Source organism: Procambarus clarkii, chromosome 74, assembly GCF_040958095.1.
Source record: "Procambarus clarkii isolate CNS0578487 chromosome 74, FALCON_Pclarkii_2.0, whole genome shotgun sequence".
Lineage (NCBI taxonomy): Eukaryota > Metazoa > Arthropoda > Malacostraca > Decapoda > Cambaridae > Procambarus > Procambarus clarkii.
In genome coordinates, this window is record NC_091223.1 from 7,987,137 (window position 1) to 8,008,923 (window position 21,787).

At 37.7% G+C, this 21,787-nt stretch overlaps 1 protein-coding gene across 1 annotated transcript in view; it reads left to right on the forward strand.

Moving 5' to 3' along the window:
- The first annotated feature begins 1,904 nt into the window (after positions 1–1,904).
- The window catches only part of LOC123767432 (peroxidasin homolog), an 820,244-nt gene continuing 800,361 nt past the window's right edge, over positions 1,905–21,787 (forward strand). The window contains exon 1 of the mRNA XM_069313105.1: positions 1,905–2,722. Coding sequence (XP_069169206.1) covers positions 2,644–2,722 — 79 coding nt within the window. The 5' untranslated portion in view covers positions 1,905–2,643. The remainder of the gene's footprint in view (positions 2,723–21,787) is intronic.

Genomic DNA, 21,787 nt, shown 5'->3' on the forward strand with positions numbered 1-21,787 from the left:
ACATTTTATTGTAGCACTCTAAAAAAAATTTAAGAATCTTCTTTCTCTAGAACCTTGCTGGTGTTTAGAGACAATGCTTAGATGATCTAGGTATTCTATTAACATACGTAGGATATGTCGTACTAGTAACCTGTAGAAAATACTTGCTAGTAATACTAGTCTGCAGTTCAGTTGTTTTTATTATTCTTCTTGTTTGCATACTGGCACAACATCAGCCATTTTCCAACAGTGTGAAAGCTCTGCATTGTCCAGAGAGGCGTTACGCGCAAGGGGATTACACAGTTCTGGATTATAAAATAACTTACCTATTTACACTCTTCATATCGTTTACAGAGCCTCAGTTGATGCACCCAACCATTGTTTCAACGCCTTAGGGAATTGGATAACTACTATAGGACACTAAAATACACTATTCATATATCCTTCATTTATAACAACAATCTAGAGCAGGCATACGGTAATCCTGCTCTCAAATCCTCATTAGAGAAAATGCAGAGAAAGCCTACGTAGTCATCTCTGCAGGGTAATCCGATCATTTTTCTCATTACATATACATGGAATTTTGAATGTTATTTTTACTCACGTGTATTCATTTTCCCTTTGCCTTTAAGGTGGGTAAGGTGTTCACCTAACCCTCGACCTTAAGACAGTTACATTCTTTTGTGATTCTCAACATTATACACACTCAAATACACACTTTTATATAAATACATATAAAAATAAATATTCGCCCCATCGGGTCCTCGACCAGGGCCGCCTTAATACTTTGGAGTATTAAGGCATTTATTGTTATTTTCAAGAATTTTTAAGTTGATCTAATTAATTAATAATTGTATTAAGTGCAAATGTTTTAAAGCAGTAGTTAATATTAATTGCTATAGAGGCAGAGGGAGAGAGAGATAGAGAGCAAGAGAGAGATAGAGCAAGATATATATATATATATATATATATATATATATATATATATATATATATATATATATATATATATATATATATATATATATAGAGAGAGAGAGAGAGAGAGAGAGAGAGAGAGAGAGAGAGAGAGAGAGAGAGAGAGAGAGAGAGAGAGAGAGAGAGAGAGAGAGAGAGAGAGAGAGGGAGAGAACGAGAGGGAGAGAGAACGAGAGAGAGAGAGAGAGAGAGAGGGAGAGAACGAGAGGGAGAGAGAACGAGAGAGAGAGAGAACGAGAGAGAGAGAGAGAGAGAGAGAGAGAGAGAGAGAGAGAGAGAGAGAGAGAGAGAGAGAGAGAGAGAGAGAGAGAGAGAGAGAGAGAGGGAGAGAACGAGAGGGAGAGAGAACGAGAGAGAGAGAGAACGAGAGAGAGAGAGAGAGAGAGAGAGAGAGAGAGAGAGAGAGAGAGAGAGAGAGAGAGAGAGAGAGAGAGAGAGAGAGAGAGAGAGAGAGAGAGAGAGAGAGAGAGAGAACAAGAACACGCTGCAGCATTGTGTGTTAAAGAGAATGGAAGTCTTTGGTGAATGGTATGGGAGATGGCAAGGTAGCGAATGTAGAAAGGGAAGAAGAGATGGAAGAAAGCAGGAAAGGGTGAGGGAAGGAATAGGAAGAAATAAGAATGGGATTGTGGTCAAGAAACGTAAACATTGCAAGCTGAGCCGAGGATAATATTCTTAGCAAGATAAACGCTAATTGTAAAGGATCGCGCTAACAGGAGCGTAGCCAGGTTAATTGGTGATCGCTCTGTCAGCCCTGTGGTGACTATTACCATGCAGGCGGTAATATATACATTTATATATATATGTATATGTGTGTGTGTGTGTGAATATACGATAAGGACCCAAGTTAACAGCGACCTCGTGTTAAGGATAGACTGACGCCGGATCGCGCAGGGGACGCAGCGGAGGTGGTGGTGGTGGGTCGTCAGTGCTGGCTAGGCGCCCACACGGACCAGTACCTCAGTGCTCGTGCTCTCCCTCGACCACACCTCCCTCCAACTTTGCCTCCTCTCCCGCGGACACCCGCACGCTCGCTCCCTCTTGAGCTTGTTGCGTGAGGTGGTTAAAGGCAGCTATTAGAATCAAGGAAGACAGTTTCGCGCGCGCGTGTTTGTGTGTGTTTGGGTCAGTTAGAAAGTTGTAGAGAAATGAGTTTGTTTTTAGGGAAATGCGGCGGTGTTGGAGGTTGTGGGAGAACAAGCGAGAAGTGATTGCGGTGCTTAACGACCGCTTGTGGTGTGTATACTCTCTTGCGAGTCACCAACTCTAGAAAAACAAAGCGTTACCAGTGTTATATACGGATGGAAACCATTTGTTAAGCGGTAAACGTTGCAATTGTCAAACTTTCATGAACTTGAAGACAGGCGAGTCTAATTTGAACTTGAATCTAATCTGTATGTGCGAGTGAAATTACAGTCAGAATATCGTGTCAGTAACACACTTTGGGAGCAATTGCGTGAGGTGTGTGTGTGTGTGTTGCGTGCAACATGAACGGCTTTCCATGCCTGGGAGAAGCTCTCCTGACGACTCACTAACTCGCTCCCTCCCCAATACATGAGAATACCTGCGTGTCATCAATTATTCCAGGGAAAAGTTACCTGTTGAAGTACCTCCAAGATCCGTGACACCTGGAGGCCACTTATCCTGTCTACCTTGCTGTTGTTGTCGCTGTGAGCACCCTGGGCCATGGCTGGTGGAGGGCTGCCTGCCCAGCTGGCCCTGCTGCTGCTGCTGGCGCTGGCGGAGGGCCCGCACTCCGTCGCAGGTAAGTGCTCCCTAATTAACACTCACATCTGTCTGAGCCTCGCCTGCAGGAAACTGTTAATTAATACCGGATTGTTGTTATGGGATTGACGTAGTTTGCTAAGTGCTGATGGGGTATTATATTTTCTCATAAGGAGATAACTGTAAAGTTTTTTTCTTTCCTCGTAGGGTGTGAAGACCATTCTTGGCGGTCAAAATACGTCTTGTTAGGGTGAAAGTTTAGATCCTGGAATCATAGACTTTATAAAACTCGGCCGGTCATCGTTCTCAAAAGAAATTGTAATTTCTCGCAAGCGTTTATTTGTTTAAGATTAGCGAGTACAGCACTGTTCGTGCTAGGCTCTTGAGGAGCGCTTAGAGTCAAGCTTAAATTATACTTACCATTGTTGTGTATGATACTGACAAAGACGTTTGTAATTGTCGATACATGATATGGGCTCCAGCATCACCTTACCGTAAGGATTTTGACAGTTGCGTATTTCTCTCAAGGACCTCACATATTGTGTGGGCGTGTTTGTACTGCGTGAGTGTGCGGTCTCCTGCTCGTGTGTATGATTTATGAATATGAGTGAGAGTAAGTGTGCGTGTTCGCATTCACTTTTTGCACTCACTTTGTGGTTGTGTTGAGATTTAGCTCTGGGATTAAGCTGAATACTTTTACGTGTGTGTGTGTGTGTGTGTGTGTGTGTGTGTGAATGTGTTGGTGTGTGTATTGGTGAGTTTGTGATGGTGTGTGTGTGTGTGTGTGTGTGTGTGTGTGTGTGTGTGTGTGTGTGTGTGTGTGTGTGTGTGTGTGTGTGTGTACTCACCTATTTCTGCTAGCGGGGGTTGAGCTTTGGCTCTTTGGTCCCGCCTCTCAACTGGTGTGTTTGTGTTTACTCACCTATTTGTGCCTACGGGATCGAGCTTTAGCTCTTGGACCCCGCTTTTATAACCGATGGTTGTCTAATGCAGTGACTCCTGGCCTATTTCCCTATCATACCTTTTAAAGTTAAGAATTGAGTTTACCTCTACAACTTGCTCCTTTAGGTCATTCCATTTACTCACTACCCTTACACTAAAGAAAAACTTTCTAACATCTCTATGACCTTATTCAAGTTTCTGAAGGATGTTTTGACTTTTACAGAGGAGAGTATGCGGCGGACGTTATTCAGTTTATATGATTCTCTGGAGTTAGGTTTGCTGTTGTGATTGTGGGGATTGAACTCTGGCTCTTTGGTCCCGCCTCTCAACTGTCAATCAACAGGTGTACAGGGTCCTGAGCCTACTGGGCTCTATCATATCTACATATGAAACTGTGTATGGAGTCAGCCTCCACCACATCATTGCCTAATGCATTCCAGCTGTTAACTACTCTGACACTGAAAAAGTTCTTTCTAACGTCCCTGTGTCTCATTTGGGTACTCAGTCTCCACCTGTGTCCCCTTGTTCGCGTACCTTCTGTGTTAAAAAGTTTATCCTTATCTACCCTGTCAATTCCTCTGAAAATTTTGTAGATAGTGATCATATCTCCTCATACTCTTCTGTCTTCGTGTCGTGAGGTTTATCTCACGCAGCCTTTCCTCGTAGCTCATTCCTCTAAGTTCTGGGAATAGCCTTTAGTGGAATACCGCCGAACTTTTTCCAGCTTCGTCTTGTGCTTGACAAGGTACGGGCTCCATGCTGGGGCCGCATACTCCAGGATTGGTCTTATATGTTGACCAGACCACACACTAGAAATTGAAGGGACGACGACGTTTCGGTCCGTCCTGGACCATTCTCAAGTCGATTGTGATGATGACAGGTAGGGACAGGCATTAAATAGGCAAGAGAGAGCTTAGGAGGAAAGCTCTCCTTACATGCTTTGGTCTTACATGTCCGGTATACAAGGTTCTGAATGATTCCTTACACAAGTTCCTGAACGCTGTTCTCATGTTGGCCAGCCTGGTTGATACCTGGTTGATACCTGGTTGATGGGGTTCTGGGAGTTCTTCTACTCCCCAAGCCCGGCCCGAGGCCAGGCTCGACTTGTGAGAGTTTGGTCCACCAGGCTGTTGCTTGGAGTGGCCCGCAGGCCCACATACCCACCACAGCCCGGTTGGCCAGCCTTGCGTATGCCGCAGATGTAATTCTTTTTATTTTGGCTTCAGGAGACAGGGTTGGTGTGATAGCAACTCCTTGATTTTTTCTCTGTCTGTTTCATGAAGTACTTCATTTCCCATTTGGTATCCTGTGTCTGGCCTCCTGTTTCCTCCACCTAGTTTCATTACTTTGCATTTACTCGGTTTGAATTTTAGAAGCCATTTGTTGGACCCTTCATTCAGTGTGTTGTGTGTGTGTTGGTGTGTGTGTGTTTATGTGCATGTGTTAATGTGTGTGTATTGGTGTGTGTGTAGGTATACGTGTGTGGTGGTGTGTATGTATTGGTGTGTGTGTGTGTATTCACCTAGTTGTATTCCCCTAGTTGTGCTTGCGGGGGTTGAGCTTTGCTCTTCCGGCCCGCCTCTCAACTTTCAATCAACTGTTACTAACTACTAACTATATATTCCCCCCCCCCACACACAGGAAGCTGCTCCGTAACAGCTGTCTAACTCCCAGGAACCCATTTACTGCTAGGTAACAGGGGCATTCAGGGTGAAAGAAACTTTACCCATTTGTTTCTGCCTGGTCCGGGAATCGAACCCGGGCCACAAAATTACGAGTACTGCGTGCTGTCCAATCAGCTACCATTCCTTCCCCCCTCCTGGAGTGTGTGTGTGTGTGTGTGTGTGTGTGTGTGTGTGTGTGTGTGTGTGTGTGTGTGTGTGTGTGTGTGTGTGTGTGTGTGTGTGTGTTTTAGGGAGATAGGAATCTCGGTGATCAAGCTCTAGATTAGGTAGAAATGCTTGTGTGTAAATCTCCACAGTGTTTAACGTCTTTAACAGTTCGTATCCCGTAGCTTTTAAACACCAAACGTTCCAAAATCTGAATGATTTGGTGTTGTTTGTTTAAAAAGTCAACCTCCTGTGTGGGTGCGCTTACGTGTCCACTGCTACTGTTGTTCTCGTCCACTGTTGTTCACGTCTACTGTTGTTCTCGTCCACTGTTGTTCACGTCTACTGTTGTTCTCGTCTGTTGTTGTTCTTGTCTTCTGTTGTTCATGTCTACTGTTGTTCTCGACTACTGTTGTTCTCGTCTACTGTAGTTCTCTTCTACTGTTGTTCTCGTCTGTTGTTGTTCTTGTCTTCTGTTGTTCATGTCTACTGTTGTTCTCGACTACTGTTGTTCTCGTCTACTGTTTTTCTCGTCTTCTGTTGTTCACGTCTACTGTTGTTCTCGCCTACTGTTGTTCTCGTCTACTGTTGTTCTCGTCTACTGTTTTTCTCGTCTTCTGTTGTTCATGTCTACTGTTGTTCTCGTCTACTGTAGTTCTCTTCTACTGTTATTCTCGTCTATTGTTGTTCTCGTCTACTGTAGTTATCTGCTACTGTTGTTCTCGTCTACTGCTGTTCTTGTCTTCTGTTGTTCATGTCTACTGTTGTTCTCGACTACTGTTGTTCTTGTCTTCTGTTGTTCATGTCTACTGTTGTTCTCGACTACTGTTGTTCTCGTCTACTGTAGTAGTTCTCTTCTACTGTTATTCTCGTCTACTGTTGTTCTCCTCTACTGTTGTTCTCGTCTACTGTTGTTCTCGTCTACTGTTGATCTCGTCTACTGTTGTTCTCGTTTACTGTTGTTCTCGTCTACTGTTGTTCTCGTCTTCTGTTGTTTTCGTCAATTGTTGGTCTCGTCTACTGTTGTTCTCGTCTACTGTTGTTCTCGTCTACTGTTGTTCTCGTCTACTGTTGTTCTCGTCTACTGTTGTTCTCGTCTACTGTTGTTCTCGTCTTCTGTTGTTTTCGTCAATTGTTGTTCTCGTCTACTGTTGTTCTCGTCTACTGTTGTTCTCGTCTACTGTTGTTCTCGTCTACTGTTGTTCTCGTCTACTGTTGTTTTCGTCAATTGTTGTTCTCGTCTACTGTTGTTCTCGTCTACTGTTGTTCTCGTCTACTGTTGTTCTCGTCTTCTGTTGTTTTCGTCAATTGTTGTTCTCGTCTACTGTTGTTCTCGTCTACTGTTGTTCTCGTCTACTGTTGTTCTCGTCTTCTGTTGTTTTCGTCAATTGTTGTTCTCGTCTACTGTTGTTCTCGTCTACTGTTGTTCTCGTCTACTGTTGTTCTCGTCTAATGTTGTTCTCGTCTACTGTAGTTCTCTTCTACTGTTGTTCTCGTCTGTTGTTGTTCTTGTCTTCTGTTGTTCATGTCTACTGTTGTTCTCGACTACTGTTGTTCTCGTCTACTGTTTTTCTCGTCTTCTGTTGTTCACGTCTACTGTTGTTCTCGCCTACTGTTGTTCTCGTCTACTGTTGTTCTCGTCTACTGTTTTTCTCGTCTTCTGTTGTTCATGTCTACTGTTGTTCTCGTCTACTGTAGTTCTCTTCTACTGTTATTCTCGTCTATTGTTGTTCTCGTCTACTGTAGTTATCTGCTACTGTTGTTCTCGTCTACTGCTGTTCTTGTCTTCTGTTGTTCATGTCTACTGTTGTTCTCGACTACTGTTGTTCTTGTCTTCTGTTGTTCATGTCTACTGTTGTTCTCGACTACTGTTGTTCTCGTCTACTGTAGTAGTTCTCTTCTACTGTTATTCTCGTCTACTGTTGTTCTCCTCTACTGTTGTTCTCGTCTACTGTTGTTCTCGTCTACTGTTGATCTCGTCTACTGTTGTTCTCGTTTACTGTTGTTCTCGTCTACTGTTGTTCTCGTCTTCTGTTGTTTTCGTCAATTGTTGGTCTCGTCTACTGTTGTTCTCGTCTACTGTTGTTCTCGTCTACTGTTGTTCTCGTCTACTGTTGTTCTCGTCTACTGTTGTTCTCGTCTACTGTTGTTCTCGTCTTCTGTTGTTTTCGTCAATTGTTGTTCTCGTCTACTGTTGTTCTCGTCTACTGTTGTTCTCGTCTACTGTTGTTCTCGTCTACTGTTGTTCTCGTCTACTGTTGTTTTCGTCAATTGTTGTTCTCGTCTACTGTTGTTCTCGTCTACTGTTGTTCTCGTCTACTGTTGTTCTCGTCTTCTGTTGTTTTCGTCAATTGTTGTTCTCGTCTACTGTTGTTCTCGTCTACTGTTGTTCTCGTCTACTGTTGTTCTCGTCTTCTGTTGTTTTCGTCAATTGTTGTTCTCGTCTACTGTTGTTCTCGTCTACTGTTGTTCTCGTCTACTGTTGTTCTCGTCTAATGTTGTTCTCGTCTACTGTTGTTTTCGTCAATTGTTGTTCTCGTCTACTGTTGTTCTCGTCTATTGTTGTTCTCGTCTACTGTTGTTCTCGTCTACTGTTGTTCTCGTCTACTGTTGTTCTCGTCTACTGTTGTTCTCGTCTACTGTTGTTCTCGTCTACTGTTGTTCTCGTCTACTGTTGTTCTCGTCTACTGTTGTTCTCGTCTACTGTTGTTCTCGTCTACTGTTGTTCTCGTCTACTGTTGTTCTCGTCTACTGTTGTTTTCGTCAATTGTTGTTCTCGTCTGCTGTTGTTCTCGTCTACTGTTGTTCTCGTCTACTGCTGTTCTCGTCTACTGCTGTTCTCGTCTACTGCTGTTCTCGTCTACTGCTGTTCTCGTCTACTGTTGTTCTCGTCTACTGTTGTTTTCGTCAATTGTTGTTCTCGTCTGCTGTTGTTCTCGTCTACTGTTGTTCTCGTCTGCTGTTGTTCTCGTCTACTGTTGTTCTCGTCTACTGCTGTTCTCGTCTACTGCTGTTCTCGTCTACTGCTGTTCTCGTCTACTGCTGTTCTCGTCTACTGTTGTTCTCGTCTACTGTTGTTTTCGTCAATTGTTGCTCTCGTCTGCTGTTGTTCTCGTCTACTGTTGTTCTCGTCTACTGTTGTTCTCGTCTACTGTTGTTCTCGTCTACTGCTGTTCTCGTGTACTGTTGTTCTCGTCACGTAGATAGATACAAATATTTACCTCTTTACAATAACGATCACAAAAACACTGATCCAAGTAAGCGAAAAAAAATTGAAGAATTAAAGAATGCTGAACGCATTTTAGGATCAATTCCCCTTGATCAGAGCAAGATAGAAATTGACTATCACCCTCAAGGAAGGAGTTAGATCACTCTTCATCATACTCTGATGAAGGCGGAGTGAGCCGAAAACGCATTCAGCATTCTCTAATTTTTCATATGTGGGTTTTTTCATATGTGGGTTTTTTCATATGTGGGTTTTCATATGTGGGTTTTCATATGTGGGTTTTCATATGTGGGTTTTTTCATATGTGGGTTTTCATATGTGGGTTTTCATATGTGGGTTTTCATATGTGGGTTTTCATATTTGCGTTTTCATATGTGGGTTTTCATATGTGGGTTTTTTCATATGTGGGTTTTCCTCATTTACCTCTTTATGATAAATTTAGGTTAAACTATTAATCTCTGATGTTTAAGTGAAAAACTTTGCTATTTGTGAGGTTAGCATTTTTCTTCATATGTTTAGCTTTTTTTATTTAAGTTTATTTTTGTAATTTCTCACCTCTTGGATCGATATGTTTAGTTCTGTTTGTTTTGGCATTTAAATCATAATTTGAAGCGTCTCAAATGTTTAGTTCCAATGTACAAGTGATCACACTTGGTGCTCAAATTTTCATCAATACTATTCAGGTAAAAAACATCAATGTTCATATATTTAAATGTTACACTAGCTAACTTCTGTTTTAGATACAGCGTTTCTATATTCACCTCTAGTATTCTGGTGGTGTGTGGCTTTGGGGTACCAATGTTCAGCATTGTTCAAACTTACCTCCATTGCACGAAGCGGCTGGCTAGTATGACGTTGAAAATCGACGGATGAAAGTGCCGGCCTGTCACAGGACCACGAAGTTTAGCACCAAGTGAACAAATCCACAAGGGCCGTGACGAGGATTCGAACCTACGTCCGGGAGTGTGTTTAGCACCATGTGGTCTGAAACGCTATATTTGAGTATGAAAGAGCGTCTTTTGAATTAAAGTGATGGTGATATGCTATGAATTATTTTATTTAGTCAAAGGTATAGAATTGAAAACTTTACACAAATGCCGCCAGAAGTTGAAATGGAATGGAAGGCGTTAGCAATGACAGACAAAGCAGTAGCTGGTGGAAGGGGGAAAAATAAAGTGCAAAGTGGCACGGAATGAGTAGAAAGTGGCTGATAAGGTGAGGAAAGTGGCAAGGGGGGAGGGGGGGATGTAGTGGCTCTTCCACCTTCACTATATGCATAAAATATACACCAGAAAATTATCACGATGTCAAATTCATGATTTCATGTGTAATTCGTCTCAATCTCGGATAATTCCTGTCCAAGTTGTGGTCGTCCCTGCTGGCGAATGCAGACTGTTTATCAATATTTAGCAATACATATATATATATATATATATATATATATATATATATATATATATATATATATATATATATATATATATATATATGTCGTACCTAGTAGCCAGAACGCACTTTTTGGCCTACTATGCAAGGCCCGATTTGCCTAATAAGCCAAGTTTTCCTGAATTAATATATTTTCTCTAATTTTTTTCTTATGAAATGATAAAGCTACCCATTTCATTATGTATGAGGTCAATTTTTTTTATTGGAGTTAAAATTAACGTAGATATATGACCGAACCTAACCAACCCTACCTAACCTATCCTATCTTTATAGGTTAGGTTAGGTTAGGTAGCCGAAAAAGTTAGGTTAGGTTAGGTAGGTTAGGTAGACGAAAAACAATTAATTCATGAAAACTTGGCTTATTAGGCAAATCGGGCCTTGCATAGTAGGCTGAGAAGTGCGTTCTGGCTACTAGGTACGACATATATATATATATATATATATATATATATATATATATATATATATATATATATATATTAATATATATATATAATATATATATATATAATATATATATATATATATTTATATATATATATATATATATATATATATATATATATATATATATATATATATATATATATATATATATATATATATATTAGTATATTTTGGTAGCAGTCTTTCCTGTAGACATATATTATTAAATATGACCGAAAAAGTAAGATTAATAATTCTAACACGAATTTTCTCAATCTTTCGTACATTACGCTTCACTGTTGGAGGTAAATCCAAAATCACTTCTCCAAAATTCATTTTTATTTCTAGTCTGACGCGACACGGGCGCGTTTCGTAAAACTTATTACATTTTCAAAGACTTCACAAATACACAACTGATTAGAACTTACGTTTCTCTGATTTTATATCTACATTTGAGTGAGGTGGGAGGGGGTGATGTGGCATTAACACAAGACAGAACAAGAGGGGATATTAATAGGGTATTAAAAGTATCAACACAAGACAGAACAGAAACAATGGGTATTGAATAGAAGTGTTTGTAGAAAGCCTATTGGTCCATATTTCTTGATGCTTCTATATTGGAGCGGAGTCTTGAGGTGGGTAGAATATAGTTGTGCAATAATTGGCTGTTGATTGCTGGTGTTGACTTCTTGATGTGTAGTGCCTCGCAAACGTCAAGCCGCCTGCTATCGCTGTATCTATCGATGATTTCTGTGTTGTTTACTAGGATTTCTCTGGCGATGGTTTGGTTATGGGAAGAGATTATATGTTCCTTAATGGAGCCCTGTTGCTTATGCATCGTTAAACGCCTAGAAAGAGATGTTGTTGTCTTGCCTATATACTGGGTTTTTTGGAGCTTACAGTCCCCAAGTGGGCATTTGAAGGCATAGACGACGTTAGTCTCTTTTAAAGCGTTCTGTTTTGTGTCTGGAGAGTTTCTCATGAGTAGGCTGGCCGTTTTTCTGGTTTTATAGTAAATCGTCAGTTGTATCCTCTGATTTTTGTCTGTAGGGATAACGTTTCTATTAACAATATCTTTCAGGACCCTTTCCTCCGTTTTATGAGCTGTGGAAAAGAAGTTCCTGTAAAACTCTGAAGAACTCTGTAGGGTAAGGCAGGTCCTAGTCAATAACGGCTTCTCCAATGGTTTCATCGAAGACATCATAAGAAGGAAAGTGAAAAGCCATGCAACCTCTGAAGAGACAACTAACACAACACCTATACCCCCTATTAGACTATTTTACAGGAACTTCTTTTCCACAGCTCATAAAACGGAGGAAAGGGTCCTGAAAGATATTGTTAATAGAAACGTTATCCCTACAGACAAAAATCAGAGGATACAACTGACGATTTACTATAAAACCAGAAAAACGGCCAGCCTACTCATGAGAAACTCTCCAGACACAAAACAGAACGCTTTAAAAGAGACTAACGTCGTCTATGCCTTCAAATGCCCACTTGGGGACTGTAAGCTCCAAAAAACCCAGTATATAGGCAAGACAACAACATCTCTTTCTAGGCGTTTAACGATGCATAAGCAACAGGGCTCCATTAAGGAACATATAATCTCTTCCCATAACCAAACCATCGCCAGAGAAATCCTAGTAAACAACACAGAAATCATCGATAGATACAGCGATAGCAGGCGGCTTGACGTTTGCGAGGCACTACACATCAAGAAGTCAACACCAGCAATCAACAGCCAATTATTGCACAACTATATTCTACCCACCTCAAGACTCCGCTCCAATATAGAAGCATCAAGAAATATGGACCAATAGGCTTTCTACAAACACTTCTATTCAATACCCATTGTTTCTGTTCTGTCTTGTGTTGATACTTTTAATACCCTATTAATATCCCCTCTTGTTCTGTCTTGTGTTAATGCCACATCACCCCTCCCACCTCACTCAAATGTAGATATAAAATCAGAGAAACGTAAGTTCTAATCAGTTGTGTATTTGTGAAGTCTTTGAAAATGTAATAAGTTTTACGAAACGCGCCCGTGTCGCGTCAGACTAGAAATAAAAATGAATTTTGGAGAAGTGATTTTTGATTTACCTCCAACAGTGAAGCGTAATGTACGAAAGATTGAGAAAATTCGTGTTAGAATTATTAATCTTACTTTTTCGGTCATATTTAATAATATATATATATATATATATATATATATATATATATATATATATATATATATATATATATATATATATATATATATTTATATAATATATATTTATATATATATATATATATATATATATATATATATATATATTTATATAATATATATTTATATATATATATATATATATATATATATATATATATATATATATATATATATATATATAATTCAATTCATTAATATTTTATAAACAAAATTGAGAAATGTTTGAACGCCATTGGTTGTTATTTGAGTGTACATTCCTTTTTTTTTTATTTATGGCGACTGGGAAACAAGGTTGGCAATCTGGCAATTCGCTCGTTTACTAGTGATCGACAGGAACAGTTGCGTTGTTAACGAGGTCATTCTCCATAAATAGTCCTACGATTATAAACAAAGACTAATCAGACAACTGAAGTTGTCGAAATTGTTGACTTTTGTTGAGAACATTGTCACTTCAGCTACACAAATTAGAGAATTGCTTTGTTACAACCTCTCCTGCCTATTGTATATAGTAATAATGTATTGTTATTTGCATTATAAATGTCAAAATTTGAATCAGAATGAGAATATTAAAGCAGAATTTATTATCATCATCGCTGAAGAACTCGCAAAGTTTCGCAGTTTTCCAGGTCTCGCAACCTTCCAGGTCTCGCTGCCTTCCAGGTCTCGCCGCCTTCCAGGTCTCGCCGCCTTCCAGGTCTCGCCGCCTTCCAGGTCTTGCCGCCTTCCAGGTCTCGCAGCCTTCCAGGTCTCGCCGCCTTCCAGGTCTCGCAGCCTTCCAGGTCTCGCCGCCTTCCAGGTCTCGCAGCCTTCCAGGTCTCGCAGCCTTCCAGGTCTCGCAGCCTTCCAGGTCTCGCAACCTTCCAGGTCTCGCATCATGTCTAGTAAAAAGCCAATGATAGTTTCGCGGAGTGATAAGGTGTACACAAACATCGCGGCCCCTAATATATAACTCGCGAAATACCGTCTCACTGTTATTAATTACAGACCCGCGCCAATTCAGCCAATTTACAAGAACCAATTAAAGGGCAAGACAGTAGTGGTATCGAAGAACAATTACAGGGCGTAAAAGCAACTTAGACCGTTTACTGCGGGTGATTACAACACAAAATAGTTCGTCGTTCACAGGTACATAAATTCCCCTTTCTATAACATGTTGTATAGCCTCCACAACAGCGTCTGTTTATGTGTAGCTGGTCTGATAATACCTGGTTTGGAACTCGCTAAAATATGATGGCATATAATCATTAGGATGGTATATTTTATTTATTTTAAAACTCAAAAATATGAATATATAACAATTTGTACTAGTGTTTTGACCCGTTTAAATGTCATATATCTTCTCTCTGGTTTAGTCTTAAAGTTTTTCTACTGAACTCAATGTGTTTTGCATATTTAGTTCACGGAATAAAGAAGTCAGTCATTAGTAGTTTCAGATAATTTTTTTTATCAGGTTTGTAAATACCTGGTATATATTAAATATTTTGATGAGCTAAGAATTTTGTCTTCTTTATTTTTATGGAATGGTAGTGCCATCATCTTCGTAGTGACTTCTTTATTGTGTATGGAATGGTAGTGCCATCATAAGAACATAAGAATAGAGGTAACTGCTGAAGGCCTATAGGCCCATACGAGGCAGCTCATATTTATAACCACCCAATACCACTCATATACGTGTCCCTCCCACGCTTGAAACAATCATGGGACCCCATGTCCACCATGTTACGCGGTATTTTGTTCCTCATATCAAAAATTTTTACCGAACCAATATTTACCCAGGTCTTTCATATATCTAAATTTCCAATTTATACACGTTGTTTCGTGTTCTGTCTTGTGTTGATACTTTTAAAACCCTATTAATATGCCCTTTGTTATTTTTGACCAGACCACACACTAGAAGTTGAAGGGACGACGACGTTTCGGTCCGTCCTGGACCATTCTCAAGTCGATTGTGAGAATGGTTATCTCACAATCGACTTGAGAATGGTCCAGGACGGACCGAAACGTCGTCGTCCCTTCAACTTCTAGTGTGTGGTCTGGTCAACATACTTCAGCCACGTTATTGTGACTCAATGCCCTTTGTTATATCCATTCATCTACTTGTTCACCTCTATCATGTCACCCCTAATTATTCGCCTTTTTTAGAGAATGTAATTTAAGCTTTGTCGCATGACAGGTTTTCTTCATATGACAGGTTTCGAATTTGGGGATTAACTTCGTCATTCTACGCTAGACGCGCTCTAGTGAATTTATATCTATTCTATAGTACGGAACTAAAACTGAAGTGCATAATCTAAATGGGGCCTAACCAGAGCAAGATATAGCTGAAGAACAACACCAGGTGTCTTATTATTAACGCTTCGATTATTAAATCCCAGTGTCCTATTTGCCTTATTACGAACTTTTATGCATTGATTCTTTAGTTTTAAATTCATACTAATCATAACTCCCAGATCCCTTTCGCAATCCTACTTCGCAATCTCAACACCATCCAGCTCGTATCTTGTAACGCTATCATCATTACCTAGCCTCAGAACTTTACATTTATCAGCATTAAACTGCATCTGCCAATCGTTTGACCATTTCAAAACCCTAATTAGATCATCTTGAAGTAATAATGAGTCTTCTTCCGTGTTTATTTCCCTCCCGATTTTTTTTATCACCGTCAAATTTGCAAATACTGCTGCTCAAACCTGAATCTAAATCATTTATATATTTTACGAATATCAGAGGTCCCAGAAACGAGCCTTGAGGCACTCCATTTATAACATATTTTCACTCTGACTTAACCCCATTTATGCTAACTCTTTGTGGAATGGTAGTACTAACTATGAGTATAAAAACTTTCATCTACTTAGTGACTTCTTTATTGTTTATGGAATGGTATTACCAGCATCTTCTTAGTGACTATTGATTGAGGAATGGTTATCTTGAGATGATTTTGGGGCTTAGCGTTCCCGCGGCCCGGTCCTCGACCAGGCCTTCTCTTTGTTACACACCCACAGGAAGCAGTCCGTAGCAGCTCTCTAGCTCTCAGGTACTTATTCACTGCTAGGTAACAGGAGCATCAGGGTGAAAGAAACATTTTGCCCATTTCTCTCCATCTCCACTGGGGATCGAACCCGGAACCTCAATACTACGAATCCGCAGCGCCAGCTGTCAGGCGCCCTCATCATCATCTTTTTAGTGACTCCTTTATTGATTGTGGAATGATACCTGTTTGATTTATTGGGGTTCTGGGAGTTCTGCTCCCCAAGCCCGGCCCGAGGCCAGGCTTTACTTTTGAGAGCTTGGACCACCAGGCTGTTACTTGGAGATGAAAGTGCCATCATCTTTTTCATTTCTTTATTCCTAAATATCACATTATAATTTACACAAGTTTATCAATAAACGCTCACGAGTCAAGAGTATATTAAACAGTTTCGGTGTTCTGTGTATGTTGACTGTGTCCGTGTTCATGTGTTCCGTGTATGTTGACAGTGTCCGTGTTCATGTGTTCCGTGTATGTTGACAGTGTCCGTGTTCATGTGTTCCGTGTATGTTGGCTGTGTCAGTGGTCATGTGTTCTCTGTATGTTGGCTGTGTCATTGTTCAAGTGTTCTCTGTATGTTGTCTGCGTCGTTGTTCAAGTGTTCTCTGTATGTTGGCTGTGTCGTTGTTCATGTGTTCTCTGTATGTTGGCTGTGTCATTGTTCATGTGTTCTCTGTATGTTGGCTATGTCAGTGGTCATGTGTTCTCTGTATGTTGGCTGTGTCATTGTTCTTGTGTTCTCTGTATGTTGGCTGTGTCATTGTTCATGTGTTCTCTGTATGTTGGCTGTGTCATTGTTCATATGTTCTCTGTATGTTGGCTGTGTCATTGTTCTTGTGTTCTCTGTATGTTGGCTGTGTCAGTGGTCACGTGTTCAGAAGAAGCACACACTTCAGGGGTTTACAGTGACAAAAGGAAGCCCAGTGAATTATTTACTCCATAATGAGGGGACGGGAACAAAGCTTCGAATAATCGGCCTAATGTTTTTTTCAAAATATATTTATACATTACCATAATGTATACGGTAATGTATAAATGGTATGGCAATGTATAAATTATGCTTCCAAAATTTTAATGTTATTATTTTATTCAGTTCACATGGTTACTTCTTCAATAGGCGCTTAATATTAACTAAGATTTAATCATTTTCAGATTATCTGTTACAGTAAAGCAAAATACATCAACATGTGGTGTTAAGGACACAATTCTTTATAATACTTTGATTTCGTGTAAATAAAAGCAGAGGATAACTTACAATAATATAGATAAAAATATATATATGATAGCTTCATATGATAGCTTCAGATCCATGTAGCAAAATTCCCCTTTTTTTATTATTGATTTTAACAATTACAATTACATGTTAACATTTACATTCAAAGTTTGAAATATTAATTGTAGTTAAGACATGAAGCCGTTAATTTTGTCTTACCTTCATCAGACAAATATCAGAACATCTTTATTTATTCAAGTTCAAATGTTTATTCAGGTAAAGTACATACATGTAAGAGGTTATACAAAAATTGATAGATTAAATAGATAGAGCTAGTACATACAATGCCTAAAGCCACTATTACGCAAAGCGTTTCGTTCAGGAAAAACATTAAAGACTAAAACTTAATACTAATTGAGATTAAAGTATAAAATGTGTTGAGAACAGATACAAATAAAAAAGGGGGGAACATGGCAGAAAAAGCCGCACAAATACAATTTGGTCGACAAACAGCGTTGTTTAAAAAATAACAGACATGGGTTGACAATAGAGGGGTAAGGCAGGTTACAGGGAATTTATTAGGTAGTGCTTAGTTTTTATCTTAGACTGGTTGGGAGAGGTACAGTCTTTAACATTATTGGGAAGGTCATTCCACATTCTGGGTCCCTTGATTTGTAGAGCATTTCTAGTTTGATTAATTCGTACTCTTGGAATATCAAAACTGTATTTCTTTCTGGTGTGGTGCTCATGGGTTCTGTTACAACCTTCAATGAAGCTTTTGAGGTCAGGATTGGCACTACAGTTCAGCGTTTTATATATATATATAATATATATATATATATATATATATATATATATATATATATATATATATATATATATATATATATATATATATATATATATATATATATGTCGTACCTAGTAGCCAGAACTCACTTCTCAGCCTACTATGCAAGGCCCGATTTGCCTAATAAGCCAAGTTTTACTGAATTAATATATTTTCTCTAATTTTTTTCTTATGAAATGATAAAGCTACCCATTTCATTATGTATGAGGTCAATTTTTTTTTATTGGAGTTAAAGTTAACGTAGATATATGACCGAACCTAACCAACCCTACCTAACCTAACCTAACCTATCTTTATAGGTTAGGTTAGGTTAGGTAGCCAAAAACGTTAGGTTAGGTTAGGTTAGGTAGGTTAGGTTGTCGAAAAAACATTAATTCATGAAAACTAGGCTTATTAGGCAAATCGGGCCTTGCATAGTAGGCTGAGAAGTGAGTTCTGGCTACTAGGTACGACATATATATATATATATATATATATATATATATATATATATATATATATATATATATATATATATATATATATATACATATATATATATATATATATATATATATATATATATATATATATATATATATATACATACATATATATATATATATATATATATATATATATATATATATATATATATATATATATATATACATATATATATATATATATATATATATATATATATATATATATATATATATACATATATATATATATATATATATATATATATATATATATATATATATATATATATATATATATATGTATATATATGTATATATATGTATATATATATATATATATATATATATATATATATATATATATATATATATATATATATATATATATATATATGTATATATATGTATATATATGTATATATATGTATATATATATATATATATATATATATATATATATATATATATATATATATATATATATATATATATATGTATGTATATATATGTATATATATATATATATATATATATATATATATATATATATATATATGTATGTATATATATGTATATATATATATATATATATATATATATATGTATATATATATATATATATATATATATATATATATATATATAATACATTATATATATATATATTATATATAATGTATATATATATATATATATATATATATATATATATATATATATAATGTATATAATATATTATATATAATATATATATAATATATATATATTATATATATATAATACACATGAGAGGATGTGCAGTGACTTAATATCTAACATATTCAGAGATTTGAGTAGGGGTACCGAGTGATGTCTGGGGCCAGAGTTGGATATTGTCCTAATAGTAGCATTGTGTTGAGTAATTAGAGGACGTAAATGATTTTGGGTAGTAGAATCCCTAGCACAAATACCATAGTTGAGATATGGATAGATGAGGGAGTAATAGAGTGTCACCAGGGCAGGGCGTGGTACATAATATCTGATCTTAGAAAGAATGCCAACAGTTTTTGAAACTGTTTTTGATATATTTAGAATGTGTCCCTGGAAATTCAGCTTGCGGTCAATGAGAACGCCAAGCATCTATTTTGTTACAAATTTGGGTATTGTTTATCCTGAGATTTATTTGATTAGAGGATTTATTGCCAAACAGAATATAGAAAGTTTTGTCAATGTTAAGGGTGAGTTTGTTGGCAGTTAGTCAAAGATGGACTTATATTTAGCTCAGTATTCACTGTGACATATAGAGCAAGGGGGTCAGGACTGGAGTAAATGGGAAGGTTGTGTCGTCAGCAAATAGAATTGGTTTGAGATGTTGAGATTGGTTTGAGGTGCTATGAGGTGTTATGTTGATTCATTTCGTTGGGGAATTGGGAACAGGATTCCTGTGTGTGTGTGTGTGTGTGTGTGTGTGTGTGTGTGTGTGTGTGTGTGTGTGTGTATATATATATATATATATATATATATATATATATATATATATATATATATATATAATATATTATTAAATACAATAATATTATTTAATAATATATATCTACAGGAAAGACTGCTTCCAATATATATGTATATATATATATATATATATATATATATATATATATATATATATATATATGTATATATATATATATATATATATATATATATATATATATATATATATATATATATGCACAGACTACCCTATTCCAGTAGCTGAAGTTTATAACTTTTTAGACACTCAACCCACCAGGGGACTCGAACACTGGCCAACAAGGTGGCAGTTGCATGCTGTATCCACTACGCTATACTTCAAAGCCATAAGAGAGGTAGGAATTCTGGGGTATTTAACCAACCAGAATTCCAATCCTCTCCCAGGCGATGAGATAGTGTGGGTCCTCGGATGCTCTTTCATCGGTTCCTGTTATATCGGAAAACTCAGTGCCAAATGCTTAATGCACAGACTACCCTATTCCAGTAGCTGAAGTTTATAACTTTTTAGACACTCCCGACACCGAGGTCCCACACTATCTCATCGCCTGGGAGAGGATTGGAATTCTGGTTGGTTAAATACCCCAGAATTCCTACCTCTCTTATGGCTTTGAAGTATAGCGTAGTGGATACAGCATGCAACTGCCACCTTGTTGGCCAGTGTTCGAGTCCCCTGGTGGGTTGAGTGTCTAAAAAGTTATATATATATATATATATATATATATATATATATATATATATATATATATATATATGCGAAAAAGGATGAATGGTCCCCCAGGCATATATGCAACCTAAAACTTACGCCCAGAAGTGACTATATTCGGTTGCATGTATGCCTGGGGACCATTCAGGCTTGTCTGCATTTGTGTTTCTCACGTGTGCCCCAAAGAATGAGGTTATATGATCAAATACTATGACCATGATTACCATCAGAGCGCCGGCGGGGTGATGGGGAAATAGCCTCGACTACCATCATCTTTTGTTCTGTCGTGATGGTCGGGTGGTTAAAGTGTCTTGTACACCAGTTGCAGAGTGTTCCTGGCAGTATGGGTTCGAGTCACTTGTGGGGTATATATATATATATATATATATATATATATATATATATATATATATATATATATATATATATATATGTATATATATATATATATATATATATATATATATATATATATAAATATATAAAAATATATATATATAATATATATATATATGTTGTTAAATATGACCAAAAAAGTGAGATTAATAATTCTAACACGAATTTTCTCAATATTTCTTATGTTTCTTTTTACTGACGATGGTAATTGAAAAATCAATTCTCCAAAATTAATTTATATTTCTAGTCTGAGGCGACGCTTGAACGCGTTTCGTAATAACTTATTAGATTTTCAAAGACTTTAATTTACACACACAACTGTAACCTGAAAACACTAAACAGAGTCTTACTTATACTAACACTAAACAGCTTATCCGTCTTACTTATACTCGCATTTGGGTGAGGTGATATGGTGCAACAGTTTTGGATGAGGTGAACAAACTTGTGACAACTACAAGACAGAACACGAAACAATGGGTATTAGTTGGATATGAGAACATAAGAATGGCAGTAACTGCAGAGGGCCTATTGGCCCATACTTCCTCTTGATGCTTCTGTATTGGTTCGGAGTCTTGAAGTGGGTAGAATATAGTTATGCATTATTTGGCTGTTGATTGCTGGTGTTGACTTTTTGATGTGTAGTGCCTCGCAGATGTCAATCCTCATGCTATCGCTGTATCTATCGATGATTTCTGTGTTGTTTGTTACGACTTCTCTGGTGATGGTCTGGTTGTGAGAGGAGATTATGTGTTCCTTTATGAAGCCCTGTTGCTTATGCATTGTTAGTCGCCAGGGAAGAGACGTTGATGTCTTGCCTATATACTGAGTTTTTTTGGGCTTACAGTCCCCAAAGAA